This window comes from Phlebotomus argentipes, unplaced genomic scaffold (genome assembly GCF_947086385.1).
Source record: "Phlebotomus argentipes unplaced genomic scaffold, Phlebotomus argentipes genome assembly contig_75, whole genome shotgun sequence".
Taxonomy (NCBI): domain Eukaryota; kingdom Metazoa; phylum Arthropoda; class Insecta; order Diptera; family Psychodidae; genus Phlebotomus; species Phlebotomus argentipes.
The window spans coordinates 747,368-761,983 of NW_026776170.1; the positions used below are offsets into that span (position 1 = coordinate 747,368).

Consider the following 14,616-nt stretch of genomic DNA (forward strand, 5'->3'; position numbering starts at 1 on the left):
TATGGAGCAACTCTCAGTCCCACAAAGAATGTAAAAAAATTGTTATGTTGGTGTAACACTTGCATTTGCTCGACGATGTGCGAAAAAAGGCCAATTAGCTTCAACTCATTTCAATCCAAGCACAACGCTTCAGAGGAATTATATTTTCCTCCTTCCTGGTGTGTGGTAAAAGCTGGTCAAAAATTCCAAATCACCACCCCACTCGACCATTCTCACAAGTTGCATCCTTCGCATCTCCCAATCAAATCTCGTTGAAATGAGTTTAAGCTAATTGGTCTTTTCTCCGTACGTCGTCGAACACCAATTCTTGGCTAAAAAATAATCACACGCATTTGCTATTCTGAGTTACACATGTAAGACTCAAAAGGACGATTGTGTAAAAATATTCACCACTTGTGTTATTTGCTATTGTGGCCCACATGTGTTAAATCATTTTGTATCGCCTGCATGTGTAATTTTAACACGACCTCCAGAGGTTATTTTAAAGAATGTGGAATGTATAAAGAGCAAATGAGTGATAGATCGGAAACTGCAGAATAACTTGCAAAGATGGGTAAATCTGCAATTTTGGCTCTAATTTTCAAGCATGAGTATGAAATATGTTCATAGTAAATTATTTTTATGACGGATTTACTAGTTATGAACTTGAATATAAATAATTTTGGCAAATTTCACAATTTTTCTTTGCTTACACTCTGTGGAATCGCTTAAAACTCTAAAACATTTTTTTAGCGAGAATAGAAAGGGCTATTTTCCTTATTCATTTAGAATATTAAACTTTCACATGTTTGAAGTATAACATGTCTGTGTAACTCAGAATTGCTCTAATAATCTAAATCATATTTATGTTATTTCTTAGTTCAAACACAGGGCAAACTTTTTATTCTGTAACTGTTTATTTGATTGCTTAATGTGATGTAGTGTATTGGACTTATTTATTGCAAAACAATTGTCGGTGAGAACAGGGAAAATTATATTATTGACTTTCGTTGCATTTTCCAAAAGCAGAAACGTTATACAAAAATGCTATTTGACTTTTTGAATCATCTTAGCCATAAACTTAGAAATGTCGCTTTATCTCAAGAGTTTTTGACCATTTTTATTATTTTTACATAATTTCCACACAGCGGCTTTCAGATCTCGACAATTAATATAAAAATCAATTTATTTCAAGGATTTTGCGGAAATTTGTCCTCTAAATTACAGTGCGTTTATGTTAATTAAATTTCAAGATGCTCGTTCGGTGACTAGCATAAACGGTATGTTAATGATTGCGATATAAAATGCAAGAGCTATGCACTAGAAGACCATTCTACAAATCTCTGACTAGGACAAATGTTGAAGATGACACATAGATTTTTGACCCTGTCCAAGGAAATAATGACTTCATTCAGAAGATAAATTTGAGAAATGACAAATTTTTTGCCTGTCGCGTGGATGACAAGGATTTGCGACTTTGTCAGACCCAAACCAATGGAAAACTCATGAAAATTTCGTAAACATATTACACTGTTGTGGACTATGCGCAATTTTTTTTTTTAATTTGAGCTTTTCAGAAAAAATCTTTGTAGTTCTGGACTTAGGATAAATGATTTTGTACTTTGAAATGAGATTAATATTTCTCGAAGTCCCATTAGATCTTATCGAGTGAAACCACCTCAATCTTCAATAGATATTTCTATACGTTATTTATAACGATATAAAATATAATTGAAGAATGACGCGCTTCCTTACCACCCCATGTTGGATCATTTAGAAGTGTTTCACATATGCTTCTGTTATTCGCACTTGGCCATTTTCATTGTGCATACATGCGTAAAGGAGCTTTGAGGCGTCATGTGAATGAGATTTCGCCATCAAAGTATGTATTGCAAGCGACTATCTAAAAAGTTCCTGTATTTCTGGAACGTTTTTCTGAAGTCTTAAATGTGCATGAAGTGGTTTCAAATCGCAAAAATGCCGCGAGACGAAAACATTAGCACAAAAATTTTTTTTCCTGAAGATTTGTTTTTTCGGTGGAGTTCCTCAATGGTCAACTCGCAGTAATAGCACTGAAAATCCAAATAATACATGCTCAGCCGATTGTTTTGCTTGTTAAATTAGAGCAAGTCTCGATATTCTACTAAACAAATGTGTTAGAACATTACTCTTTGTGATTTTAGCATTTTATACTGACTCATCTACTCAATTGTGCCCAAAATTAGCAGATTTTTGCAAATTTCAATGCTGTCTAAAATTTTTGACATTTAAAAAGTTTTTGACAGAGTATGCGTTATTATAAGCTAGCGACAAATAAGCTTTCTTTTGGGAATCTGAACTGACTTTTTACTGCGTAGCCATCAGAGCAGCTAGAATTTTATGACTAAATCGAAATGACATCAAAAAAAATTTCCAGCTAATGCAGTGATTTCTCTTCAATTCAGTTCTTCAGTTCAATTGAAAGAAAACATGAAAACTTTGTGTTCTGTAGTTTTGCACAGGCTCATTGGGAAAAACACATTTGAAGGATTTTTTTTTCAATTGTTACAAGAACTCGATTAATGAAATGAAAGGACATGTAGCTATAAAACTGGATTTCAGTTTTTAATTTAATTAAAAGTACATAACTCATGTTCATTTTCTGTTCAACGGAAATGTCCAAACTTGCCCAGCTCGTAGCGAAATAGAATATCTCATTGCGCTCAAAAACTGTATTACTTTTCCAGAAATGGTGCTGATCACCAACATTTGAATGCTAAATAAGAGACTGAAATCACAAAAATTTTGAAAATCAGTCGATCTTCAAATAATTTGTTTAATTTCTAAAATATTATATAAAGCATTTAATAATATCTGTGCTTATATAGTCTCTAGAAACAATCAATTGATTGGTTGTTTCAGTCCTTGATCTTCCATGTCCTGGATAAGAAAAGCGATGTCTGAAGTTCCCCAAGTCCCATTGTCCCCCGATGTACCCTACATATATTTTAGTGAAAATGTATAGGTTAGTTCATTAATACAATACCACTCGTGTTTCGAGTTCTGCTCTTTTAGTTTGGGTTCCTACAGATACATATTAAGAATGTCACACACACACACCCTACATTTTCTCGCCCACACTTAGTTAATTTACTATTATTCTAATTGTTCACTTTATATTTAAAATAACAATTACAAAAAAACGAAGAAATATTCTGAGTCTATTCGAACTTATTACTTACAACCTAAATATTCATGTGTCTATTCATGTGATGTGTGCAAATACTAGTAGCGCACCCCCTTGGCTTTACTGCTGACGTGAACTGCTGGTTTACGTAAAACATATTTTATCGATTAAGAGAATTTTTATGAATTAGAGATAAAAAATACATAGCTGCGAATATGATGAAATTGAATACGTAGTGGAAGATGCAAAAATTCTGTGTTTACCACTAATTGATGTGGCAAATGTTTGTTTTTACCGATATTATATATATATATATATATAATATATATATAGTATATATATAATATATATATATTATATAAATATATATAATATAGGAATACTATTGAAAAAAAGAAATGATTGTTATCTAATAGATTACATCGTGCGACTAGCAATATTAATGCATATTATAAAGTAGTAATATATTGTATTACAATACATGCGCATCTTGAGAGTTCAAATAAAGTAATTTCGGGATCAATTTTAAAGAATAGAAAATATTCGCCATTCCAACCTAATAGAGAATATGTGAATGTACTTCAGTAATATAATTTCAATATTTCAATTACATTTAGCAATGTATGTAATTTGATATCCTACTTAATATTAAAAAATTATTGAAATAATTAGTTTTTGAATACACTGCGCATTACTCACAATTTTTTTTTATAATCTAACTCTTGTGGCTTGAGTTTGAGCATATCATATGCCATGTAATGCTAATACAGCGGAGCGGTGGGACATTAAGGAATACTTTGCTATCGCCATAAAAAAAGAATTCAACTGACTTTCTTTGCCTTCCACCTCCCCCAGGTCCGAAGATCATAGAGCTTATCAAAGTTCAACTGACTTTTAGAATAATTTATAATATTACTACACAGTGAACAGATCTAGTATTTTGTACAGAAAAGTCAACCAAATTTCTTCTCAAAAATACTCTAAAAAAATACATGAACAAAAAATTGTTTTTTAAGTTACTTAATGAAAGATTTGCATTTTTGGACCAATAATTATGTTTCCGGAGTAATACAGGTTGAAAAATCAACAAAAATTTCAGTGCATGCACAAAATTTATTATTATTCAGAAATTTTCTCCGTATTATTACTCACAAAATTTAGTTATAAATTGGATGATAGAAACTTTGCGGTGTTTTACGAAACTTCTGCTGTGAAATTTTTGCAGTGTTTAATAGAAACTTTATTCTGGTCAGTTTAATTTTGGTAATCATGCTAATTATCTGTTCCATTGTTATGTCATTTGTTTGATCACAGCCCATGAGCTAAGGAATCCTCATAATACCATATCCCTCCACTACCCTATCTTATAATATGATATGTCCAAAATGCAACCGAGTTCAATTATAATTTAATTCTAAATCAGGTTTTGCACGTATTGCAGTTCATGAGAATAATTACGTTAGGAAAAGATTCATTGTCACCAAATTAGTTTTTTGTCCCAATTTGCATAGCAAATAAAATATTTCTGTGTTGTTGTATCACTATTCCGTACAGTGAAAGGTTCAAATAAAATAAATAAAAACACACAGGACATAACATTATAAATAATATGTTTCATATGACAGGCATACACCTTCCCGCAAACAAATTTTCAGTAATCTTTTTCTATTAAATCGTTTTGGTAGACAATAAATACAATTATAGCTTTTTTCCACATATGTTGTGATTTTTCTAAGGTTAATTCACATCCTATTTGTGTCAATTCATAAGGCAACTATGAATCTTTTCATGATCTTTCTCAAAAAATGATGTGTATGGAAAAAAAAACCAGTACACGATGTTTTAATACTAATACTCTGTAATGTGTTTTTCTATGACAGAAAATAGCAATTAAATATGTGTTTTTTTCCACATTTTTATGGTTTTCAATCAAAGCAGTTTTAGAAACCATGGGGGTTTTACAATGCGCTACTAAGTGATTCAATTGCTGCCCTTTTTAAATTGTGTTATGACAAAATATAGAGAAAAAGTTGATGACGCAGTTGCCGTAGAATTGCAAATGTAGTGTTGCTAAATCTCACAGTCAGTTAGATAAATAAAATGCGGGCGCAAAAGGTTATTTTTTTAAACGTGATAAATATTAATAAGAATGTACGTAGTTTGCAAACGACGTTCAGCTCACCGCTGGCACACCATAATGAAGACAATACTTAAAATACAACTAAGACTAGTGCTGCCATTCCACGCGTATTCGCAGGCTGCGCTGCTGTAAGTCAGCTCCTCGTTCTTCACCACCTCGTTCGGGTGCTTCTCATAGTCATCTGGGGAGAGATAAGATTTGCATTACAAAAGAATATCTATAAGATTACGTGCATTATTCACAATTAAAAATGGTGTTCATAATATATTTAGAGAAATTGGTACGTTTTCATTAACATATCCCCAAATATCTTAGGGTTATATTGAAAAAGCGGTATAATATATAGCGAGTTATATACATTTTTCAGACTTACTCCCAAGAATTTCAAGCAGACCATATGGTACTTGGTATGGTTTACATATGATCAAAAAAATTCTCAAATTAATTGGTCGTTGCAATTTTACGCTCATGATATTTTAAATAAGCTGTCATCAATATGATTTCACTAATAAGCGTTGTAAGATTGCGATTAGTATATTATATTATTGTGTTGAATTTATCTACCGCGAAGCCTAAAATGTTTCAAACGTTGTGGCTTGACGTAAATTCATATTTTTTGTTCACAAAAAATATATGTTTGTCCAAAGTAATACAAGCCAGAAAAATTCTCGTGAAAATCAAGAAAATAGACATTCATTATGTTTATATGTAAATAATCACATATTTATTGGATTTTTAGCCATTTGTGTGCATTTCAATGCATAAGATTGAGGTTATGTGCTTCCGAACATCATCCGGCCTTCTTCAAGGAAACTAATTGGTTTCCTAACATATTTTCAAGTACATGAAAAGCTAAGTTTTCATTCAATTCATTGTTCACGCGTACATGCTGTGATACGCACGAAAATGCGGCTAAAGGAAAATGTCACAACAAAGACATCTCTCCGGACAATCTGACCAGCAGACTCCTTCGAGAATCCCATCGGAAATACGCCCTATGTTAGGAACTGTCACGGATGAAGATGTCTTGTCCTGACTGGGATTCACTATTTCGGCCTGTTGAACACATTCTTCGCGCTGAAAGCATCCTAGTCCTAGAAGTTCCTTGAGATTAGTTTCGGAGAAACACGGAAAATTGCGCTTCACTTCCAATATAGAACATTTCCTAACTTCCACGTGGCGGAAAATTGGTCAAAAACTGGGCAGAAGTCGGAATATATTACTCTAAAAAAAACCCTCAAAATGTAAATCTCGCCCTTTACGGCTGCTCAAAAGTAGCCGCAATGAAATGACTTTCTGACAGCTGAAATTCGTATTAAAGTCCCTACTGCATCTTGCAACACCTTCTCGTTCGTATTTCATTCGTACTTTACACTAGCAGTCGCCGGAAGGCCACCAATATAATATATGAAGACGTTAAGTTCCAAAAACGGATTAGTGATTTATACGGACTGGAATACGAAAACAGTAAGGTTTCAACGACACATATTTTCTAATGACAAATTCTATAAATCAGAATTAACGCAATTTAATTCTTTAGTTTAAAATTTATTCCTTATTTATAGATAAAGCAAAAATTTTGGGCCTAACCCTCTTACAATTTGCGAGAGATAGAGTGAAAAAGAGAAAAAAAGAAAGAAACAACTAGGAATCGTTTGTCATGTTATCAGCCGGATATTGAGTATTAGATTAAACACGGAACGGCCTTTCTTTTTTTTTCACTCGTTTTTATTATACTATCGACGTTTCGGAGAGGTGAGTGCAGAGAATGCAGGCAAACGAGTTGGAGTGGAGTGAGTTAAGTAGTGAGAGGAGAACTAAATTCACCAACTTCACCCCTAATTTTCATTATCCCCAAAGAAGGAGAAAAATTTCTCCGAAACGTCGATAGTAGAATAAAAACGAGTGAAGAAAAAAGAAGGGCCGTTCCGTTTTTAATCTAATACAACTAGGAATCGACAAAAATGAAAGAGTAGAACAGTAGTGTAAGACAAAACAGAAAAGAAAAAAGTTAGGTTGCAAAACCCTACAAAATTGTAAAAAAGAATAATAAAAATAATAATAGTAATAAAATGACTAATTTTGCACTGAAAAAGTTCACGCAATGAGATCAACAGCCCGAAATTACCGCCCGATGCCACCCACCGTCTCGCGTGCCTTACGCGGGAGGACATTATAGAGCAACACACCCATGACAAAGAGGGTACGGAAAAAGGTTTCATGCTCGACTCTAGGGACGAGAGGTCCCCGCAGTCTGGTCGAACACTCCTTGTCAAGAGGGAAGCCAGATATCCAGGGCGGACGCTAACTTTAATTTTTGAAATTAATAATTTCGTATGGTTATTGCGAGATCTATATATATATATATATATTAAATTGGAAAGATATTGATTTCTTGTGGGCTTGAACCACGTATGGAAAATATACATAAATTCAAGTTTGAGATCGACTCAAAAGAAGTAAACCGAAACATATATCTAAAAATAACTTTTAATATACTCACTTGTCTTTTTTGTTGGCTTATGGGACGGCGAGTGATTGCTGTTTACATTTACAGAATTGTTGATCGTAGGCCTGGGTGATGTAGTAATATTGCGGGTTTCCTCATGACCGCGCCATGTAGGCCAACTCATTGTAGATTGTACTACATTGCTGGCGCTGCTATTAATGCTAGGTAATAATGGCGGTGACGCTTCAGCACCCGTGTTAATGGCCACACCGCTGCCATCAACTGTTACAAAAGGAATAGTGCTATTCCTATCTGCCGTAGAATTTCGTTCCGTCTGAGTGAGCGTTCTCTTGTCGGCACAGCATACCTTAAACACTACCTTCATATTATTTGTGGAACAGCGACCACCGATGCGACGGTGAAGATCATCTTTAGACGATGTGGCTGTAATTTAAAAATATCAAATAATATAGAAAATAGATAAAATGAAAATTTATTACTAATTGTTAATCCTATATCTTTCTAATCAAATATTGTTTATTTAAAAACAAAAAGGGTGTAGTTGAAACCTAAAAGTATTTAGGAAGAGCATGGAGGCTCACTTTTCCAAGTATAATGAAAAACCCACTCTATTTTGCTAATATTTGTATCTGGACGTATCCAAGAATTATTAATATAATTCAGTTTTTTGGCAAATATTATTGGTGCAATTTTAAGAAAAATTCTAGCTTTTTAGAGCAATTTATCCATATTTGCCTACATTAGGGCGCTATTATGGGTCATACAAAGAATAGCGGTTGTGCTAATGCAGAAAAGTAGACGACATGATAGCAACGTCAATGCAAATTTTGTATACTTTCGTATTTACTGACCCTCTTTGGCGTCTTCTTTTCTCACCTCGACCAAAAATATGAATATTGATTAATATTATTAATTGAACCACCAGCACTAGCAGCAATTTATGAGTTAAACATTGCGATTGTTTCCAGTGACACCTTGGTAGAGGCGAGAGTAACCCCAGAATTCATTGTAAATCGTGGCGTTTATGCTGTGTACGCCGAGGCACAAGCGAGTTGGTCAACTTCGGTCGGCTCTGACTAAAAACTAAATCTTTTATTAACTCGACATTTCATTGCTAATGAGGGTGCGTAAGAATTTGATAGTGTGAACGCTTAAAAAATGGATTAAACGCATAGTGTCTAATACAAAATTGGAATTTACGTTGAATTAATATTACAGTTCGTCTCAGATTTAATTAAATCAGGTGTGGCGCAAAAACCCCTCGGTACTTCGCATTTATCAACTCACGGAGCCAATCAGCCGCAACGGCTAGATTTCTGTCCACTTTCAGTAAGCATTCCGAACCACTAGTCCAGCGTCCTCCATCCCCGCGGGATTCGTAAAATATTCAACCAATAAAGGAACTTTTTCATCGTTTTGTCCTGGTGGTTGGTCACCAACCCTCAGACGGCGATGGCCACAAATGAAGCTACGATAAATGTATAGGGGTAAATGGGGCAGTTTCAGATTTTTTAATTTTCTCAGAGATTTTCACATGAATCAATTCTAGTCTTCACACAATGTTTGTAGTCCTTAAGGACTACAATTGACGAAAATTTGCTCAGGATTGCCTTTACTGTTTAGAGAAAATAAGTGAAAATTGAAAATCACTCACAAACTTGAATTTTGCTGCCGAAATAATTGTGTGTTTTGATATTGATATTGAGAATTAAGTAGAGATCATAAATGTGCCCGAACTTTTCCTCCTTGGCACGGCCTTTTCAGTGGGTGGTGGAAAATGCACAAACACTACCCACGGGGCAGATATAGATTCCATCGCGGGGATGTTTCGGATCGCCACGGACTGACAACAGCTCGCTCTGACAGTCTGACGCAACATCACGGTCGAAATATTCTTGTGGAAAATATTGAAGGTTTTTCACAAAATGTTGCTCTGTGCTGCATTGCTTCATCACGTTAATCGACTTATTCGTTGAAAAGTGAGAAAATACACGCGAAAATCACTGATTAGAGCAGAAATTTCGAGAAGCACATTTTGCGCGGAACTTTCGCGGTGCGTCAAGTCGCCACCACTGACGCATGGTGGCGATGCAATACAGGAAAAATGACGGGCAACTTGCTTCTCGCTCAGAAATTTTGACAGTACGTGCAAGGGTCCAGAAAAGTCGCGAAAATATTACTTTAAAGGCGATTTTTAGGGAATTAAACAGTTTTAGTATGTAGAATAGATATCAAAGTGATCATTTGCCCGCGATTCAACAATTGCACAATGGAATTTGTGGTAAATATAAGTGAAAATCTAGAACTGCCCCACAGCAATCAGTTAAATTACAATATTATTTTCATTCTCCTTTAGAGGAAAAAGGATCAGTTTTAATGCTCAATGAAAGGCATTTTCTGAAGCTCAATAGACGAGAGTTTATTTGAGCGTTGTGATTATTTCAATATATTCAGCCGATGTTTCAAGAAAAAAACCTAAAGTTGGAACAGCATTTTGAATCTGAAACTGCCCCACTTACCCCTACACTGTGCTTTTGATTAACCGTAAAAATAATGCATTGAAAATTTTTCACAAGATCATAAAAATTTCTTTGATCGTTTCTGAGATTTGTTTGTGGTCTTTTCGATTGAAAATAATTTAAAGACTGTGATTTGTTAACGCTGAAAATGAATATGTATTGTATAAAAAAAACACATATTTTACGTGTTTTGGCCAAATATTACATGGCAAAAAATTTTGCGATACATTGTAACGCAACGTTGTATCGCTATGCAATGTCTATTAGTCCCTACATTAATATTTCTTTTCACGCTCATACACATTCTTTGAATCATGAATTCAGCATATACTAGTCCTAACTCAGTCCATAGCTTGGTTAACAAGCAATGAAATGCCGCATGGCTTTATTTAGACTTTGTATTCTGTCTGACCACAAGGGAAAACTGTAACTTAAACTAATTGTATCGTAAAGTAGACATCACAATCACTCTCAGCTGTTCCATTTTAAGACTACATAGGCAAATTTTTCTTTACTCGTTCTTCTAAGAATAACAATGTGATTTCAACATTATTATACAACTATAGTCATAAAAAACATTTGATTCAAATTTCGGTGAAACCCTGTCAAAATGGGGAAAACTAGTGACGTACAAAGGAATTTCCATGACAAAAAATGTGGATAAGCACACGCTTCGCATGTGCTTATGGTATATTAGTTGGATTATAAAATTTCTTTCTTCCGTGGCCAACTCGATTTAGTTAGAAGGAAAGAAAGCATGAAAATTTTCATATGCAATATAAAATCCAAGTCCTGAAAATCACACAGTTATAACTCTGGTTCTATGGCTTCGATAGAAAAGTTTCACCCTATTTTGGAAACGTCTCGATCCGGACTATCGAAATACGTAAGAAGTGATCTCAAAGTAGTGTGACCTAAAAACAAAATTTTTCATTAAAATTTGTTATTGACATTAGCGGTTCTGGCGATGGTCTGATGAACTTCTGTTGTTCTAAATAGTCGTAGAGCTGTGCAAGAGCTTTCCAACGAACCACAAAATTATTAAGATTGAATAAATAGAACCAAAGTTATGGCAAATTTAAAATTATAACTTTAAATCCTCATAACTCCGGTTCTACTGCATCCACAAAAATCAAATACTTATTTTTAGAGACATTCTGCCCTGGACTACAAGATACTAGATTTTAACGAAAATGCATGAAATAGTTGCTGAGATACGGGCGTTCACAGGTTTTTCAATATAAAGGCATTCGGTTTGACGTTACAGACTAATGGTGAATATGGTCTACTAAAGGGCGTCCAGAGACGTCTTTTGGTGAAACTATTATTGAACTCGCTTGGTATACAGCGGAGATATGGGCCGGTAAAGGTGTGAACTAATCCATATCTCCGCTCCTAATGAATAGATCCCTAAAATTAACGGTTCGTTGTAAAGGTCCTGACCTCAGTTACAACATATTTAAATTTAAAGAAAATGCTTTCGAGTTCGTCTATTTTGAAAATGGTTTTTCCGACTTTAGCGCCTCTAACGGCGGTCCTACCAAGTTATTTTGCTCGTGTGGGAGATGGCATTTTACAAGACCGTTCCATTGAATGCAAAATCATTCCAATCGGTTAATTAGAAGCGGAGCTATGGCCATTTTATTTTTGAAATTTGAACTCTTCTATCTAGGGTCTGGAATGTCCTAGGTCCTTATGTGGGGATTCGTTGGAAATATTTTGAGGTCAGCTATAACATACCACAATTTGAGCCCGATTCATGCCATAGGGGATGAACAATTGAGGAAAGTGTATTATGGGGGAGTTCAAAATGGCGGACGGAGGGGTGGGGGGTTGGATTTGTCAAAAAAATCTTCATTACCACTGCATATTTTTAACCTTTTCCGCAAACCGCGTGTCGATATCTCTTACCGTTTAGGCGCTACAAGCACGTTTATCACGACGAACAGACAGACGACAAACAGACACGAAAAACAAAAAAGTGTCCCTCTCCATTTTCGTTATATTAAAATTACTTGACTCGATTGGAATTGATTCTGCGAGGTTCATTTTTTTGCACGATTACAGATATTTGCTGTGATGTAAATCCCAACTATATAATTCGTAGTATTAATTGTACAGATATTGGCACGAAGAAATTTATTACTAACAGTTTTGTTTATTAAGAATTTTAAAAATTTTTAATGAAGTGCGAACATGAAGTGAAATACTTAGATTGGTCATAATGAGAATTTATGCCGTATGGGTCACACTAAAACTAAATGACTAATTTCAAAATCAGATGATTTTACCCAATTGTACACCTGATAATTATTTTCTTTAAAGTTATTGCCATTCATTTAAATCTGATTAAACTGTTGCAGTTATATTTTAATTTAAACTTACAGATGAAGTAATAATCATTTCCGGGCAGGAACTCCAATCCGCCGGGTTGAGGTGTAAAGGGGCGGAAAGTAATGGTGAAGAACATGAGTTTCTGTGGCTTGTCGCACACAGCTATAATGCGTGGATTAGCATTCGTGATACGACATGTCTCATACTCAGCTTTCGACACATTGTAGATAATGTACTTCTCAGTCTCGTTGTCAAATGTGCCTGGCTCGTACACTGGACATATGATGTGCACCTGATCGTATTCGAACGCTAGATTACCCTTATTCACATCAATGATGTGGTCTGTGTTGTCTATCCGGAAACTGGTGATAAGAATATATAACAAAATTATTTGAAGTTGTTTTGTACCAACTTTCTAAACAACTTAAGTCTGAGCAGAATCAAATTAGATTATAAAATAACTCACATTTTTAGAACTTAATTTAAAAAAATTGTGATATATTTGGATGAACACGGAATGGCCGGTAAATGTCTTAACATATTTTGTACCATATTTTTAGTATTCTTTTTATGCACTTTTAAGTTGAATAATATTAAGTACATGATAAATTTGAAGGTTCAAAAATTGACTTTTTCTAAATTTCATATAAAGAAAACAGAATATGACTTATTTATATGTATATATACATACATACAGATATATATATATATATATATATATATATATATATATTAATATATATATATATATATATATATATATATATATGCGTGTGTAGACAATTATATACAGAAAAGTTAAATGATTTAGAATAAAGCACTCATGGCAGACAACCAACAATGTCATTAGATGTAATTAATTAATAAAGAAAATAAAGAACTAGTTATCGCATTCATAGGTGTGAACGTTTCACTCACATGCTGTTCGTTGTGTTCCAATGCATGTAGAATGTTTTGGCACAGTTGGAGACGGCGAAGAGGAGAAATGTCTCAAGGCAGATAAGAAGCACAATACTGCAGTAGGTGGGCGGCCGGCGGCAGACCAACAATACAGAACGTCGCTTGGGTGAACGGCCGCTGCGTAGCCGTACGCAGTCGCCCCTCGACATAATGGCGCCCCTTTAATGAGCAATAGAGTCTATACCTAAGCTGGACTGTGCCAGCATTTCAGCTTGCCATGAGCGTAATTCACGCACGCACGGCCACCAAATATAACACTGCGAAAACCTTGGGGTTGGCAGGATTCTCGGCGTAATCAAAATGACTAAAAAAAACAGACTGGATAAATGGAAAACGCACGGCAGCCATTACACAATAATACCAACATGAACAGACGGATTACATTGTTAGCGCCACCTACAAACGCTTTGAAATATCAGAAGAACCCAGAAGTGCATTGCATTAAAGTAAGTAATGCGAATGGCATATGTGATAACGAAAACTAGATTTTGTTTACAACCGAAGTAGACATTTCACTAAACAAATTCTTATTCATCCAATAGTATGAATGAAAAGCGGGTTTTCGGTCATAAGCTTGTTTCTATCTAATCTCTTCCGCCAAACAAGCTTATGATTGAAAACCCGCTTTTCATTCATACTCTTGCTCATAAGCGGTCGAACCTTCAATCAAGTTTTTTCATTCACTTTTCCAATCTAGTTTTATTTTAGCGTATGCTTATAATCTAATGTGCTTTGGTAAGTTTGAATTGCATAAGTACAAATACATCCATTTTGTGGTGAATCTTGGAAGTAATGCACTTTTCCGAGTAAGAGTTAATGTATACCATGAAAAAGATGTAAGCACACAAATGGATATGCCATGTATATATGGAAGTGTATATTCCATACACTTCCAAATTTATATGGTGGACTCCTGACACTACCAACTCTTCCGCAGAGTCCCACAAAAATGTTAATACTACCTCCACCTCCAACACTACTTTCACTAATTTTCTTCTATTTATGAGAAAATAATCAGAAAAGATTTTATACTCACATACTCTTTCGT

The 14,616-nt window shown here is 34.6% G+C and overlaps 1 protein-coding gene across 1 annotated transcript; it reads right to left on the reverse strand.

Moving 5' to 3' along the window:
• Positions 1-3,522: 3,522 nt before the first annotated feature.
• On the reverse strand, positions 3,523-13,942 carry LOC132257039 (ephrin-B3). Its single transcript, XM_059753730.1, has 4 exons — positions 13,527-13,942; positions 12,660-12,970; positions 7,789-8,178; positions 3,523-5,466 (listed from the first exon to the last, which is right to left on the reverse strand). Exons 1-4 carry the CDS (start codon positions 13,715-13,717, stop codon positions 5,324-5,326), a joined length of 1,035 nt encoding a protein of 344 aa, XP_059609713.1. The 5' UTR covers positions 13,718-13,942; the 3' UTR covers positions 3,523-5,323.
• Between the last annotated feature and the right edge of the window lie 674 nt (positions 13,943-14,616).